At 46.6% G+C, this 15719-nt stretch overlaps 1 protein-coding gene across 2 annotated transcripts in view; it reads left to right on the forward strand.

The window, feature by feature from the left end:
- LOC139060807 (phytanoyl-CoA dioxygenase, peroxisomal-like) overlaps positions 1-15719 on the forward strand; it is a 45216-nt gene that overhangs the window by 16700 nt on the left and 12797 nt on the right. Inside the window, exons 1-2 of one of the 2 annotated variants that reach the window (XM_070539972.1) lie at positions 2239-2795; positions 5958-6104. In XM_070539972.1, coding sequence (XP_070396073.1) covers positions 6009-6104 — 96 coding nt within the window. In that variant the 5' untranslated portion in view covers positions 2239-2795; positions 5958-6008. Of the gene's footprint in view, positions 1-2238; positions 2796-5957; positions 6105-15719 lie in introns of those variants that run through there. The other variant, XM_070539971.1, reaches the window with a different exon arrangement.

Here is a 15719-nt window from a genome sequence, read left to right on the forward strand (position 1 = left end):
CCCGTAATGGGTGTGAAGTTGCAGAAACTTTATGCGGCTTTTCTATCGAGACAAAACTCATCGCCGTTGAATTTGTGGTAACGAAAATATTCGTGCAGTATTAATCTTGCTTTGATAGTGTTCAGCTTCAAAATCAACACTACTTTCGAATAAATTAGGCGATGAGGGAAAAAAAGAATGGCAGCTGCATGTAGGCGCAGATTGCTACAAATGAGTTTGTGGTTGCAGCCACGTTCACCAATACATATTTTCAGGACTGACGAAATATGTTGATTGAATATTGAATAGAATTTATTGACAGGAAAGACAGAGAAGTCGACCTGAGCTAATGCGCTCTAGTCTGCTACTCTGCACTGGGGAAAAGGGAAGGGGTCAAAGTACGGGGATGGATGATGATGATAGGAGAAGTGGTGAGTGCTTATGTATATCAGACAGTTGCCTTGCTAGAGCCGCTCGTTGAGCTTGGTGTCCTGTAGAAACTCCAACAACACTTTTGTTGCACGCATCGAAGTGGCAGTGTCAGGCCATGGGTCGAGGATAGCTTCCTCCGACAGTGGTTGCCTGCGAACGCCAGCTAGGAAACTTTCTAACCTCCTTCGCTCGTGCATATAAGCTGGGCACTCGCACAGTATGTGTTCCAGTGTTTCAGGCACCTGGCAGTGTTCATAGTCAGGGCTGTTTGATTGGCCGATGAGGTGCGCGTAACGGCGGGTGAAAGCAGCGCCCAGCCGAATCCTGTGTAGTAATGACGTTTTGCTCCGCGTAATCTTCGGGGGCAAACAGAAAATATGCCGAACCTCTCATAGACAACCCCTGGAAAATGGTGCGTAACACATGAAGTTAGCCCTAATGGTCTGCGATCGTGGCCTGCCAATTAATTAATGAAATTGCAGCGATTAATAAACCTGATTGCTTATACTGTGCCAAAGATTACGTCTAACACGTCACAAGGGATGCGCTCCGCGCTGGGTGCGACAGTCAGTTCAGGATTCCTGTCAGAAATGAAGTACCTATGGCACTCGACGTCGACTATTTTCTTTGCTCCTACCGTCAGTAGCGGACACAGCTCAAGGATAATGATAACGTCCCGTTTTATGGCGCAAGAGCCAGATACGGCAAAAGAGCGCCCGGCATATGGTAAAAATGAGTTGTCAATGGGTGATGAAGTACACAGGGCGTAACAACTAAGGCATACTTAACTCCAATATGACGTTATGCCGCGTGAATCCAAGTAAAGATAAATAAGACTGAAGGTTGAGGTTTACCCATAGACATGCATAAAGGATATTGCGCTATAGAAACAGGCTGCAAGTGCAGCCTGGTCGCATTTAGATTCTGGCAAAATGCAAAAGTGCTCGCGTGTTTAGGGTTTTACGGGCACGTTAAGGAACACTCAGAGATCGAAATTAAGCCTGATACCTCCGCTAGCCCGTCCCTGAAACCCAGTGTCCAGTTTTGGGGCGTTAAACCTCACAATTGGACTTTTTTAAAGCAATATCCTTTGAACGGCTAGAAATTGCACATTCATAATAAACCTTAGTGCAAACATGACGACACAAGAAAGTGGCAGAGTAAGCACCTTGTCCAGTAACCTCCTTTTGTCGTCCTCTTTGCGCTATAGTTTATCATGATTTTGAGGCCGGCTTGAAAAAAGGGGCAAATCATGCAAATATTGCACTAATTGCATAAAGATGATATACCCTCAACGGCCGCAGCTTCCGGGTGCTGCGGTTGCTGTCTTTCCGAAGAACTGCCACACACAGGAAATAAATTAGACACGTGTCGATCTGACAGCACGGTACCAACCTCAATCACCCATCACGACAGCCCGCGACGCCCTAACTAACGGGCTACAGTTGCAGGCATACTTCTCTCGGACCAACGGCAAGTACCTCTTCGAGATGACAGGCACGTACGTGCGTCTAACGTCGCGTATCACGTGTGCGCGAAAGAACCGATTCACGAAAGCTTCGCGTCACATTACAACATGCGCGTTCGATGCGCTTAACTTCTTCTAGAGCGCCAGCCGTTATCGGAAATCCTGCCAGTTCTTTTTTTTTATCTCACCAGTGTTGAAAAGCACTCAAAAGTCAGCCGATGACATTAGGATCTGAAACTTCTGTCCTGGACCTCTTTGCGTCTCTTTGAGTATGCGGCCTTGCCAGTTCCGTGCCGCCATTTTCGACATGGCGCTGCAAAGCGGGAAGCCTATGGAAGGCACCAAGATTTCGCATTTAAAATACAACGAAGGTTCGCCGTCCACGGGTCGCCGCTCACGGAGATAACGTCGAAAGTGCGTCACGGAGGCGCTGCCCCGTCGCGTTCGGCGAGTGCCATAATCTGCGCTTGATCGCGCAGCGAGCGTATAGCCGTCCAGTGCCCGCATTTATAGAGGAAGGATGGGCTCCTCGACGGCGTTGTGCTCGCACACTTGAACTACGTGATTAAGTAGTCAACTCTCGTATAAACCTCGGCGCACAGTCTTGGTAAAGCGGCCATTCCGATCACTCTCTGAGGGAGCATACTTGCAACGAGTTCCACTCATCGCCACCTATAGGCCTCCGCCCGGACTCGACAGCTTTAGACTGAGTTTGGACGGCATCGACTACAACGTTGCTACGCGGGCTTGTTGGCGTGCCATCTTGGAACACTAGTGTTGTGCGACGAAGACTAGCGTACGAGAAGAGAACGTGAAGAGCATTGTAACGCGTGTGTGTGTGTGCATTCATGTTGTTGTTGCTGTTGATGCCTCAGAACATGGATCGTACCCACTAGAAGAATCGGCCCCACTGGAGGTAATGAGTTTTCATGTCGCGGTGTTTTTCTTTTTCTTTGCGCAAGAGTATATTATTATTTCGACGGCGTCATGACCACATACCAGTGCTGAGCAGATTACGAGCACGGCGTGAGACTGGCACGAGATTAGAACACACTTACGGACGGTAGTCAATGAACTAATATGTTGAAACGTTGACATTTAACGTGATGTGAACTGTCTACGTCTTTAAAAATCCAGCGCATGCTCCGAAAAAAAAAAACTAGGAGCGACTACTTTTTAGTAAAACGCCTGCAACTTTTTATCGTATTAAACCGAATAGCCCAATCAGCTCAATAGTGATGGACATTGCACAGGAGAAATATTTCCACCTGATACTGCCAGCTCTCGACGTGCAAGCGAATATTATGTTCGCAATACTTTAAGTGGCGGCTTGTCGCTTAAGTTGCTGTGGTGTTGGGCACGCTAAGCACGAGGTCGTGGGATCGAATGCCGGCCACGGCGACCGCATTTCGATGAGCGCGAAAAGACCCATGTACTTAGACTTAGGCGCAACTTAAAGAACCCCAGGTGGTCCAAATTATTCCGGAGTTCCCCAAACTACGTCGTACATAATAATCAGATCGTGGTTTTAGCCCCCAAATGCCTCAATTTTTAATTTCGGTGTTTCGATTTGTGATATCGCGCGAGAAACCTCGCTGAATTATTGTTATTAAATGCGTAAGCATTTTTATGCTTACCATAAGACGATCGTTTTCGAACGAACGTAAGACGATCGTTTTCAAAATAGAGCCCGCAGCTGCAGGCGACTTTACCTTCGTGCTGCCTGTCGCTTTAACGCGAATGAAGCGGCGAGAACTCAGTGCTCACGAAACTCTCGGCGCATGCCACACCCTGTCCCTTTCGCAGGTCGCCTTCAAGATACCGACGGGCGCGTCTCTCTTCAACGCTAAGTAAGCGGCGAGAAGGTATCCTTATACGGCACACTCTGTCGGCATGGCGGATCGCTTTCAAGATACGCGTTCCGCAGAGCCGTGCCATATGCAGGCGCCGGCAGAGTACGTTTGGTCTCAGTTCTTAACGATTCGATGCGGATAAATAAGGCACAGTAGAGCTATAACACCTTATAATGATCAAACGGTTATCAGCGCACCTCGCGCCTCCGTCCGCAGCAGTTGGTGTCGCCGCTGCGCTGTCGTTTGTACTGGCCGGACAAAATTTCATAGCACTGATAATGACACCGGGCTTGCTCGGAGATGAGCAAGTGGCACAATGCTTACGCATACTTTGACAACTGCCGGAGGAGTTCCTGTATGAATTTATTGGTTGGGTTCAGAACACGTACGCTGGCAACTGCCACCGTAAGCAGCACGACGTCTGTCCGCTGATCAGGAAAAAGGAATAGAAACATATAAATGTTAGATAGGAAGAAGGAAACAGAAGAGAAAAAATACAAGATGACAGATAACAAGGACTGGTAACTAAAAAAATGACAAGAAAAGTCACTAGGAAGGGAAAACAGTCACTGGAAGTTGTACATATATTATTGAAGAATTGTTAAAAAGATGGAAGAAATAATTGTAACGTCGATTCAATAATGAACCAATAACTTTGAATATGATTCGATATTAGAAGGTTACATTTTATGAAATATTCGTATTGGACTCGATTCGGGCACTTCGCAAGTGCAACACCTGCAGTGAAAGTTTATTCTCAGTGGAAATACGACCCTACGAAATATAAGGCGGGTGCGGAGTATATGACGAAGAACGTTTTATTTTATGCCCAAGGTCGCCCCTGCGGACTGGTGTAAATGCGGGACTCTGTTAATGTCTGGTACACCGTAGCACTCACTGCAATCGCTACCTCCTCAGGCAATGAGGGACTCACATTTGCAATTTAACGTGTGCCGTCAGGGTGACGCACCCGCCATCAACGCTGCGTGAAATACGAACGCAACGCCCCGCTTCTTGCGCAGCCTAGGGAAAATAGGCATGATAATTCCTGACTATGAATTGGTTGTGTGACGAGTGATGTCACTGACACACGAAAGTTGGCTTGGGCTCTCGCGAGTTGTGACAACTCACGCTGATGGCCTGCCGGGTTTGTTGGGTTCGCTTATTATCGAAGGACACGTTACCACTTTTGTCACAGGCAACGACAGCAGCTCCAGTTTGTTCCTTATCAGGTTCCTTATCAGGGAGTTATTTCACACGAGTAACGGTCAGTGGCTCTCGCATGTTCGATATAGAGAATAATTCGCTGTATCTGTGTTTGTCATATTTACGTTCGCCTATACGTAAGAAGTGTTGGCCTGAGCTGAACCTCCCTCTCGGTGTTCAAGCATACCCCTAGGCCCTTGCCTTAATTAGCCTAAATTTATCTGGTCCGTATTCACAAACACGTTCTTACGGTAGAATTGTTCGTACGAGCGGATGCGAGCCAATCGCGATGTTCCGCATATCAAATGCGGCTGGTCAATGGCAAAACAATGGTTTACGTGAGATTCAAGTTCATTTTGGTTAAAGCTTACAAAAGAAACCAACCGTTGGAGAGAAAGGCTAAAGGTGCTCTGCACAACTGACTAACGCACGCCCTCCTAAACAATAAAAAAAAGAAGCAATCAGTGACAGTTTATAAGCCCTTATCGGTTACCCGTCGCGGAGGCCCAGTGGCTACGGCGTTGCGCCGTTGAGCACAAGGTCGCTTATACCCAATACAAATGTATCAAAAACCGTGTTACGTGCGCAGAGATTCTTTATTTATGACCCGCCGTGGTGGCTTCGCGGCTATGGCATTGCGGATTCGATGCTCGACCGCAGCGCTGCCGCATTTCGACGAGGCTGAAGTGCAAGAACGCTCGTACACTTAGATTTAGGTGCAGAATAAAAAAACCCACATGGTCAAAGTTAATCCGGAGCCCGCCACTACGGCGAGCCTCGTAATCACGTCATGGTTTTGGCACGTAAAGCCTCAGAATTTATTAATTTTTTTACACTTTTTTTAATATTTGTGCGCAGAGACAGGTATGTCACCAGCACAACCTGAAGCGAACGAAACGCATTTGTCAATTGGGCTGGCCTTGCTGCGCCTCCTTCGAAAGTAACGGCACGAAGGAAAGTCATTACGACCTTTGTGCCTAAGCATGCCGGCGCGGTGATGTTTTGGTCCCTCCCTGCAGGCCCTCCCCCTCCGTGCGTCCCCCTCGCCCCCGCTGCGGCGCGAGCGCGCCATGAGCGCCAACGGCCACAAGCTGAGGAGCTTCGTGGAGGCCAACTTCTCCGGCGGCGTGGGGACCAGCCTGTGGATGAACTCCTTCCGCAAGGACGTGAGTACTCGAGCACTACGTCGCGGCATGACGATGGGTGCGCCGATTTTTGTGCGGCCCAAGCATAGCCAGCGTATATAGGCCCTCGTGTCGGTGGCACATGTACCCGCTCCGGGGGACTGACTGGCCGAGGATCCGGGTAGCATAAATGCGAAAAAAAAATCGGGAATTTACCTAGATTTTGAATAAATAAAACACAAAGTAAACGAACGTTGGTTACCATCTACGTACACGCAGATCCGTCGTGACGCAGTGGCATATTAGCACTCTGGGAGATTGGCCAGGAATCCGATAGCACTAATCATAATTTTAAAAAATGAGAAAATATTTCAATACTGAATAGTTTAAACACAAGTTGAGTAAATGTTGGTTAGAACTGACATAGGCGTAGATACTTGTGAGGTTGTGGCACATTCCCATTCTGCGTGATTGGCGGAAAATCGAGCAGCGCAAAACAAAATAGGAAATATAAAAGACGCAAGAAAAACAGTTAAGAATAGGCAGGACTAAATAAGGAAATGGTGATATTCGCTGACGCTCGTTTCACATTTGGCTATGAGGGTATGGGTCAGTGACGAAGGCTGTGAGCGCGTAGAACGTGTATGTCTGTACCTGTCTGATTGTGTGATGAGCAAGCGCGCATATACGGGGTGATCATTTTTAATTTTTCCGGATTTTTCAAAAATCGCCTGTTGCAGATAGGCAGATAACACAATTCTAATCCTTGAGCTGCATTATTCAGAGTCGGGCATTACTTGCGCGAGAAATAGGAACACATATTCAACTAGTTAAATCAATTTTGCTAGTTAACTTCCGAATTAATTATGTTACGGCACATATTGAAATTAACAAATTGTAGCCGGTGAGTTTGCAAGACCTATGCCCTTAGAATGAATTCACAGGATGACAACAGTTTGGAGATATGCGCTATCAAACTCGCCGCAAAAATCCATTGTTGTTCGACTTATGTTTTTATTAAAACGCTTTCTTATGCATTGAAACACAAAGTAACGGGAACGCCCATGTATTTTATTCCCCACTTTGGGAAATAATATATAGAAAATCGTGCCTTCCTGGAAATTTATTTACAGGCGAAAGTCTTGCAGTCTCACCGGCTACAATTCGTCAGTTGCAATACGTGCCGCAATATGACTAATTAGGAAGTTAATCAGTGAAATTTATTTAATTGGTTGAAGATGTGTTTCGATTTCCCGTTCAAGTAATGTCCGCCTCTACGAATAATCCAGCTCAAGGACTAGAAGGAAAGGTCTAAAATCTGCCACAGGCGATATTTCACAATTCCGGAAAAACTTAAATATGAACACCCCTTGTATGGGTGGGAGTCAATTAATGTGAGCACGAATAGACGTGAGCGTAATAACTCGCTTAACTTAAAGAACTCACATATTTTCACTCAATACAGCTTACCGATTGATTAATCATAATACAAGGCCTGTCAGGGGATCTATGGAGTGGGTTAAGTATGTTTTGGTTTCCACGACACCTTCCCGAGTGCGCGTGGTTCATGTCCAATGTTGGAATGTCATTCAGTGTAAACAGAAGGCAACAGGTGTCGCGTACCCTGCACCAACTTGAAAACGCAATTCTTTATTTGTTTATTTATTTTGTTATTATTTTTTGCATGACAGGCTGATAATAAATGCGACGGAAGTTTCTTTAGGTGCAGGCTCACAGCTGCCTCGGCGTTCGCACGATCATGCGGCCACTCTTCGTGCGCCGTCTCCTACGTAACAGAAAACGCGGAGCAACTTGGGCAATTCCATGAATTTCCAGCGCTTAAAAGAAATAGGGTGAAAAAATAAGAGAAGAGGAAAGACGCAAGGACAGGTAGGACACTGTAGGACTCATCATCATCATCATCATCATCATCATCATCATCATCATCATCATCATCAGCCTGGTTACGCCCACTGCAGGGCAAAGGCCTCTCCCATATTTCTCCAACAACCCCGGTCATGTACTAATTGTGGCCATGCCGTCCCTGCAAACTTCTTAATCTCATCCGCCCACCTAACTTTCTTCCGCCCCCTGCTACGCTTCCCTTCCCTTGGAATCCAGTCCGTAACCCTTAATGACCATCGGTTATCTTCCCTCCTCATTACATGTCCTGCCCATGCCCATTTCTTTTTCTTGATTTCAATTAAGATGTCATTAACTCGCGTTTGTTCCCTCACCCAATCTGCTCTTTTCTTATCCCTTAACGTTACACCTATCATTCTTCTTTCCATCCTACCTGTCCTTGCGTCTTTCCTCTTGTTTTTTTCCCCTATTTCTTTTAAGCGCTGGAAATTCATAGAATGCTCATTATCCAACTACTCCAGCGGTCCGCTTTGAGAACTTTTGCAAGTAGTTCGGGCATGAACAGCTCACTTTACACATTCTTTTTTCTTCTTTTTCTTATCTGAAACGCTTCGTACGAAATAACTACCACATGTATTGCAGTCACAACGTTTGGACGCAAGTTCACGTCAAATCACGTATTACACGTGGATATTCGTGCTTCCAGGCGCCGACGTACTACGATATGGTCGCAAGTGCCAGTAGCGCGCTGTGGCCGATGGTTGCAGAAGCGTGCCATCCCTCTCGTTCCATGGAAAACAGTTTCAGACCTCCTACAGCTTTCGTGTAATAAACACGTCGTATTTTCGCGACGTAAAAGTGCGAGACTTAATTTTGCATCGAATTACATGGCGCGTATACATAACTTCCTTTCATATGTGGCGCACTATTTCTTGGTCGCGGATGCGATCAGTGAGACCAGCCTTCGTAGCGTCAATTGCCTGGTATATCTGAAACGGAGTTTAAAGACATGGCGAGCGTAATCTCCGAAGATTATACGCAGAGTTCGAACAAAGCTAGTGGGCGCTTTGAGATACGGCTTTTTCAAAAAGTACAGCAGACATTTCTGGGAGAACTTTAGAAGAATATCCGGACCCAACCTCCGCGATTTCTCCGAATATCATTGTACTCCGTGTGTGCGGTTTGTATATATTTCTACGAAATATGCTAAAGTTACAACTCACAGTGTATTGTATCGTTTCGTCTGCAGAGAATGTCTTTTTTGCCTGTCACTCCCAGTTGAAACAATTGAAAGGCTATGAATAAGTTCAGAGGTACCGAACAACATCCTTCTCAGAACGATCTTTGCGGAATACCTGCGCCAGGTGACATAACGTCTAAGTGGTCAACGGCAACTACACATCCTCAACGCTCCAGACCGGCCGTGTATAGGACAAGTAACCCGCCGTGGTTGCTCAGTGGCTATGGTGTTAGGCTGCTGAGCACGAGGTCGCGGGATCGAATCCCGGCCACGGCGGCCGCATTTCGATGGGGGCGAAATGCGAAAACACCCGTGTACTTAGATTTAGGTGCACGTTAAAGAACCCCAGGTGGTCAAAATTTCCGGAGTCCCCCACTACGGCGTGCCTCATAATCAGAAAGCGGTTTTGGCACGTAAAACCCCATATATTATAGGACAAGTAACACTCAGCTATAATGCCTGTCTATCACACAGATAGCTATTATTGCGATAAAAATTATGCGGAAGCTCGAAGCGCGTTATCAGCGCCGCCACAACCGTCGTCGTGCAGTCCCCCCAACAGCGCATGCGCGGATCGAATCCTAGCTTCAAATTCACGGAGCTGGTCACTCGAGATAGCAAACGATGGCCGCTTTCGCAAAATAATTTGTTCGCTACAGCGTCTGATCCAAGAACACGCGCCGGCAAATTGTGCCACTAAACGTTATATTAGTGAAGATGTTTGGCGAGTATAACAAAAGCTGTTCTTAAGAACGTCGTAAGTTCGACCGGAGGTGATCCCCAGCGTACCACGCGCTGCGAGACAGAGAGGGGTTTTACCATTGAAAAGCTTCGTGCATCGAGCCATAGAATGGCAGGAACATGTTGGAGAATAACGCGTCCGCTTTCATCACCAGCTTAGCTATCTACGATCCAGGCAAGACTCACTAGGTCTGCAGTATGAAATGCAAAAAAAAAGAAAATAAGATAAACACAAGCCTGTAGTCACAGCTGCCTTGTGAATGTTCCTTTAACAGGCTACAACTCTACCCAAACCACCTAAGTGCACGTAAGGCTACAAGCACAAACCGAGAAGCAACGGGGAAGTGGGAAACAAGATTTATCAAGAACAAGCCAAAATACCAAAAAAATACCGTTCCGCGGATGCGCATTTTCAAGGCTTGCGGCTGTTACGACCTCGCCGTCCATTGTCTCGGAGTTCGTGCGCAACAGGTGCAATTTTATTGTGCCTCTCGGCCAGCCACTCGGATCTCGAGGCTACAATGGAAAAACTGGAGTGGTTCTGGGTATTCCGGGCGGAATGACAATGTAGTCCGCGCCAGCCCCCATTCTGGTTTTGTACTTTTCCTTTCCTTGACCTGCTTATTCATTGTTGTCGCGCTCTGCAGCGAAAGGATGACGCGGCCGGATGGCGCGCGAAGCACAGTTCATTAAATGCTTTCGTAAGTTGCACCAATTGTAGTTGAGAGTCACAGGAGACAAACAGTATGTTGGTTTCGTAGGCTATAGCTTAAAGGAATGCGAGCAGTTAGTTTCCCCCTTCGTGGAGGCTTCCAGCAAATGAATGAATGAACGGATGAATCAGTTAATCAAATAGTGAACGTTTATTTAATAAAGCTGTAGAAGCCATTGACGCTGTCAATGTGAGTGAATAGCCCAAAAGAGTGAATAACGGACGGACGGACGGACGGAAGGACGAACGAACGAACGAACGAACGAACGAACGAACGAACGAACGAACGAACGAACGAACGAACGAACGAACGAACGAACGAACGAACGAACGAACGAACGAACGAACGAACGAACGAACGGACGGACGGACGGACGGACGGACGGACGAACGAACGAACGAATGAACGGACGGACGGACTGACGGACGGACGGAAGGACGAACGGACGAACGAACGAACGAACGAACGAACGAACGAACGAACGAACGAACGAACGAACGAACGAACGAACGAACGAACAAACGAACGAACGAACGAACGAAAGAACGAACAAACGAACGAACGAACGAACGAACGGACGGACGGACGGACGGACGGACGGACGGACGGACGGACGGACGGACGGACGAACGAACGAATGAACGGACGGACGGGCGGGCGGGCGGGCGGATGGACGGACGGGCGGGCGGGCGAGCGAGCGAGCGAGGCTGCCATTTTTTTGCCATCGGCGACGGCTGCCATTTTTTTTTTTCGCACGTTGTATAACTACGCGCACTTCTATGGCTGCACGTGTTATCAAAGCGCAGGAACCTGCTGTCGGCAAGAAGGGTGATGTGACGAGATAAACTAACAGCGAAGCGCACATATGAGAGCTCATCATCATCATCATCATCAGCCTGGTTACGGTCACTGCAGGGCAAAGGCCTCTCCCATATTTCTCCGACAACCCCGGTCATGTACTAATTGTGGCCATGCCGTCCCTGCAAACTTCTTAATCTCATCCGCCCACCTAACTTTCTGTCGCCCCCTGCTACGCTTCCCTTCCCTTGGAATCCAGTCCGTAACCCTTAATGACCATCGGTTATCTTCCCTCCTCATTACATGTCCTGCCCATGCCCATTTCTTTTTCTTGATTTCAACTAAGATGTCATTAACTCGCGTTTGTTCCCTCACACAATCTGCTCTTTTCTTATCCCTTAACGTTACACCTATCATTCTTCTTTCCATAGCTCGTTGCGTCGTCCTCAATTTGAGTAGAACCCTTTTCGTAAGCCTCCAGGTTTCTGCCCCGTAGGTGAGTACTGGTAAGACACAGCTATTATACACTTTTCTCTTGAGGGATAATGGCAGCCTGCTGTTCATGATCTGAGAATGCCGGCCAAACGCACCCCAGCCCATTCTTATGCTTCTGATTATTTCCGTCTCATGATCCGGATCCGCAGTGACTACCTGCCCTAAGTAGATGTATTCCCTTACGACTTCCAGTGCCTCGCTGCCTATTGTAAATTGCTATTCTCTTCCGAGACTGTTAAACGTTACTTTAGTTTTCTGTAGATTAATTTTTAGACCCACTCTTCTGCTTTGCCTCTCCAGGTCAGTGAGCATGCATTGCAGTTGATCCCCTGAGTTACTAAGCAAGGCAGTATCATCAGCGAATCGCAAGTTACTAAGGTATTCTCCATTAACTTTTATCCCCATTTCTTCCCAATCCAGGTCTCTGAATACCTCCTGTAAACACGCTGTGAATAGCATTGGAGAGATCGTATCTCCCTGCCTGAGAGCTAGTTGATGACTTACCACGGGGCGAAGCAGCAGTGCGATGACCAAACAGCGTAAAGCGCGAAGGAGACAAAACGCTGTGTTCCTCATCGGATTTTGGTGTTTCGGCTCCTATTAAAATTTCTTGGCGGCATCGATTTTTCCAGCCAGAGGTGTCTTTTGACAGTACTCGTGAATCGTTACCAACCACTTAATATAATACGACTGAATCCCTTAGCCGGTGTGAGGTCGATTTGGTGGAGTGGATGCCTCACTTCTGAAGTGTTCCGTATGCACTCCAATATGTCCACACGTTTTTGAACAGTTATTGTAAAAACATGCGAGATTTATATTGATTTCATATAGATTATGAAACAATTGCAGAGAAAATGCGTGAAAATATTGGTATGCCATACCGAAGGTTGGATCCCACATTCCGCTTGTTTATCGCATGGCAACGTTAGTGATAGGCGGCAAGCATAAGCTAACTATACGTGGTATGTTTAACTTCACACAAACTAACAAAAGTACAGACACATTTTCGCAGTTGGAGAAAGTCCACCAGACGTTTATGGCACATAAAGTGATTACAGGAAGCACATGAAAGTTGAGAAATACCCATAAGATGAGATATTTTAACTTGATACTCAAGTTGGTCCAGAAATGCCGGTCCCGGCGTCGTGAAATCATGATATTAATATTACGAATATTATCGTGAAGTCATGATGCAGAACAAAATATGCTGCCGTCGTGTGCCAATAAGGCTAGGCAGGATGACGTTGCTTACAAAAAAAAAAAAACGGGATTGCGCGTTTCTTTTTATTGCACTCGCGCGGGGCAGCCGCTGTTATCAAGAGAACGGAGCGAGCTGGTGTATCTGACGTCACGACACATCCAGCTCCTGAATACCGAAATCGAAACTGATTCGTAGAAGCAATTAAACAATATTTTAAATATTCTTGGGTGATCTAAGGCTTAGTGGTATCCTTATGTAGATCTAGGTAATTTAGACATTGTGTTAATTTAACGCAAAAAAATATAAGGCCAGCGATATCTTGAACTACCTTGTATTCTATGATCTCATATGAGCATATGGGTGTCCCAAATAAAAACTCGTATGCTACCATAAGTCATATAGGGCGAGCCCGATGTGATCCTCATACGATCATACGGCGGTTCCACATAAAATGGTATGTTTTCATTTATCATAGATGACAACACCCTTATGATCCCCGTACGAGCATATGGTGGTCCAAAATTGTGCTTGGCACATTATAGCCTGTACGGCTGCTACGCCATTAAAATCCCAAATCATCTTCACCAAGATAAAAGCCTCTATGTTTCCATATATAACATTGGGCAAATCTCATGTGGTTATATGAGTATATGGGTCCCATATAAAAAAGAAACTATATGTATATCACAAGAGGATGCCCTGTATAATATATGGGACCATATGGATTTTTATATGGGATCCCAATATGTTCATTCGGCTGAGTATAAGTTCTTAGGCATGTTGGTGGGGTTTACTAAACATGGTCTTGGACGGCGCTATGATGGGACATAAAAAATGAAGGACACACATACACAATGCGGCTTGTGCGTGTGTCTGTCTTTCCTTTTGTATGTCCCATTTAGCGCCCAAAAACTATGTTAAATGAATGTTCATATGGAATCATTGGATCTCGAGCTTATGGATTTCTTTTTGTGGAAGGGGGGGGGGGGTGTAGTTGTCATGTCGGTGCCCCTGCAAAAGGAGACAGTCGAACAAAGCAATTACATGATCCGCCTGTATCTAACGCCGTCATACGACTTAAATCTACTTGCTGGAGGCCAAGTTGGTGCGTACTTGACATAATTCATGAGCGCAAAAGAAACAGTTAAAAAAAAAGAAGGTTATGGACACGGAACAAGCGCTTGTGCCATGTCCACCCTCCCCCCACTTTATTTGTCGTGTTATTTGTCGCTCGTTAACTATGTCAACGTCACCGTGTTTATTTCTTCCTCCTCCTTCTCGCTGTGTCTTTATCCTGCGTCCCGTCCCTACGCAGTTTCTTCGCGACAACATGACGCGACATGACGGCAGGACGTTGAGCCGCTTAAATCGCGGGAAAGGCGGTGACGAGCGGGAGTCTGTGTACAGCGGACGGTCGGTTAATAGTCGCAGCGTCCTTGACGGTGACAGGCGGGGCCACGGCTTGAATATCCGCCGAAAAAATGGAAGCGCACGTTCAAGAACTGCGCGTTGCGCGCGTCCGTTCAGACTCGACTGTTGAGACTCTCGACTGCTGAGAATAAACAACTCCAAGGTTGCTTCCTTCCTTCGCTTACTACTTAAAACGCAAAGGCACAAAAGCTCGCAACAGAAAACAAGCCGCTATACAACGTGGCAGCGAATACACTCTAAACAAAGTAACTTCCATAAATTCCACCCATTCACATTCTGTAGATAACTAAGCTTCTTTATGACTCGAATGACTCAGTAGCGCTGGCGCGGATGTTTTCGTTACATTTAGTTTGGTTTCATAGTACAGAATCGACGTTATCAAAACCTACAGATGAAATTATGCACATAAGCGAAGTGCCGGATTAATCTCCACCACCTGTTACACACGAACACATAACACACGCTTGCGTGCACATATAAATCCATACTCCCGAACTCCGTGCAATGCGGCGAAAGCTGCATGGGTCGCGCGTCGTTTAACCAGAAAAGAGAACCCGGAGAAAGGGTCCTTCGTTGACCGCCTCTGAACGCACCTCTGCGAGACACCGACTGCATGGCAGCTTCTTCACGGAGGTATTGGCAGAGCACAACGGGAAAGCCGACTTCCCTCCTCGAGAACAGGCAGTCGACTTTCGTTACTCATTGGCGAGCACTTCTTTGCACGGCGCGGACTTGGTGAGACGGACTATGAAAGAGCGTCTACCTTAATCCGCACTATTATTTCTGTACTATCACACAATTATAGCTACCATTTAAATGAAATGCGATTTTTCTCATGCTTATGCGTAAGCTAAAACCTTTTTATCCGACCGTACCTTTCGTCCCCCATCGAACCACTGCCCCTTTATGTACAATTCCCTGTAGTAGGTGAGAGCAGTTATTTTAGGAAAAAAGCAGGAAAGCAAGAATAAGACGGTGGTCTTCGCTGTGGGAGAATGCTGCTGACGGACTAAATGTGTGTAGGATAAAGGCAGGCAGGTTAACCTGAACGGAAAGTCCAGGTTTGCTGCCCTAAAATCTGTTACGAGTAGTTATAGAAAGATAAGAAGAGAGAGAGAGAGTCAGAGGGCACAGACATACGATCACACCACGTCACAATCACCGAAAACTGCCAC

This window comes from Dermacentor albipictus, chromosome 6 (genome assembly GCF_038994185.2).
Source record: "Dermacentor albipictus isolate Rhodes 1998 colony chromosome 6, USDA_Dalb.pri_finalv2, whole genome shotgun sequence".
Classification (NCBI taxonomy): Eukaryota; Metazoa; Arthropoda; class Arachnida; order Ixodida; family Ixodidae; genus Dermacentor; species Dermacentor albipictus.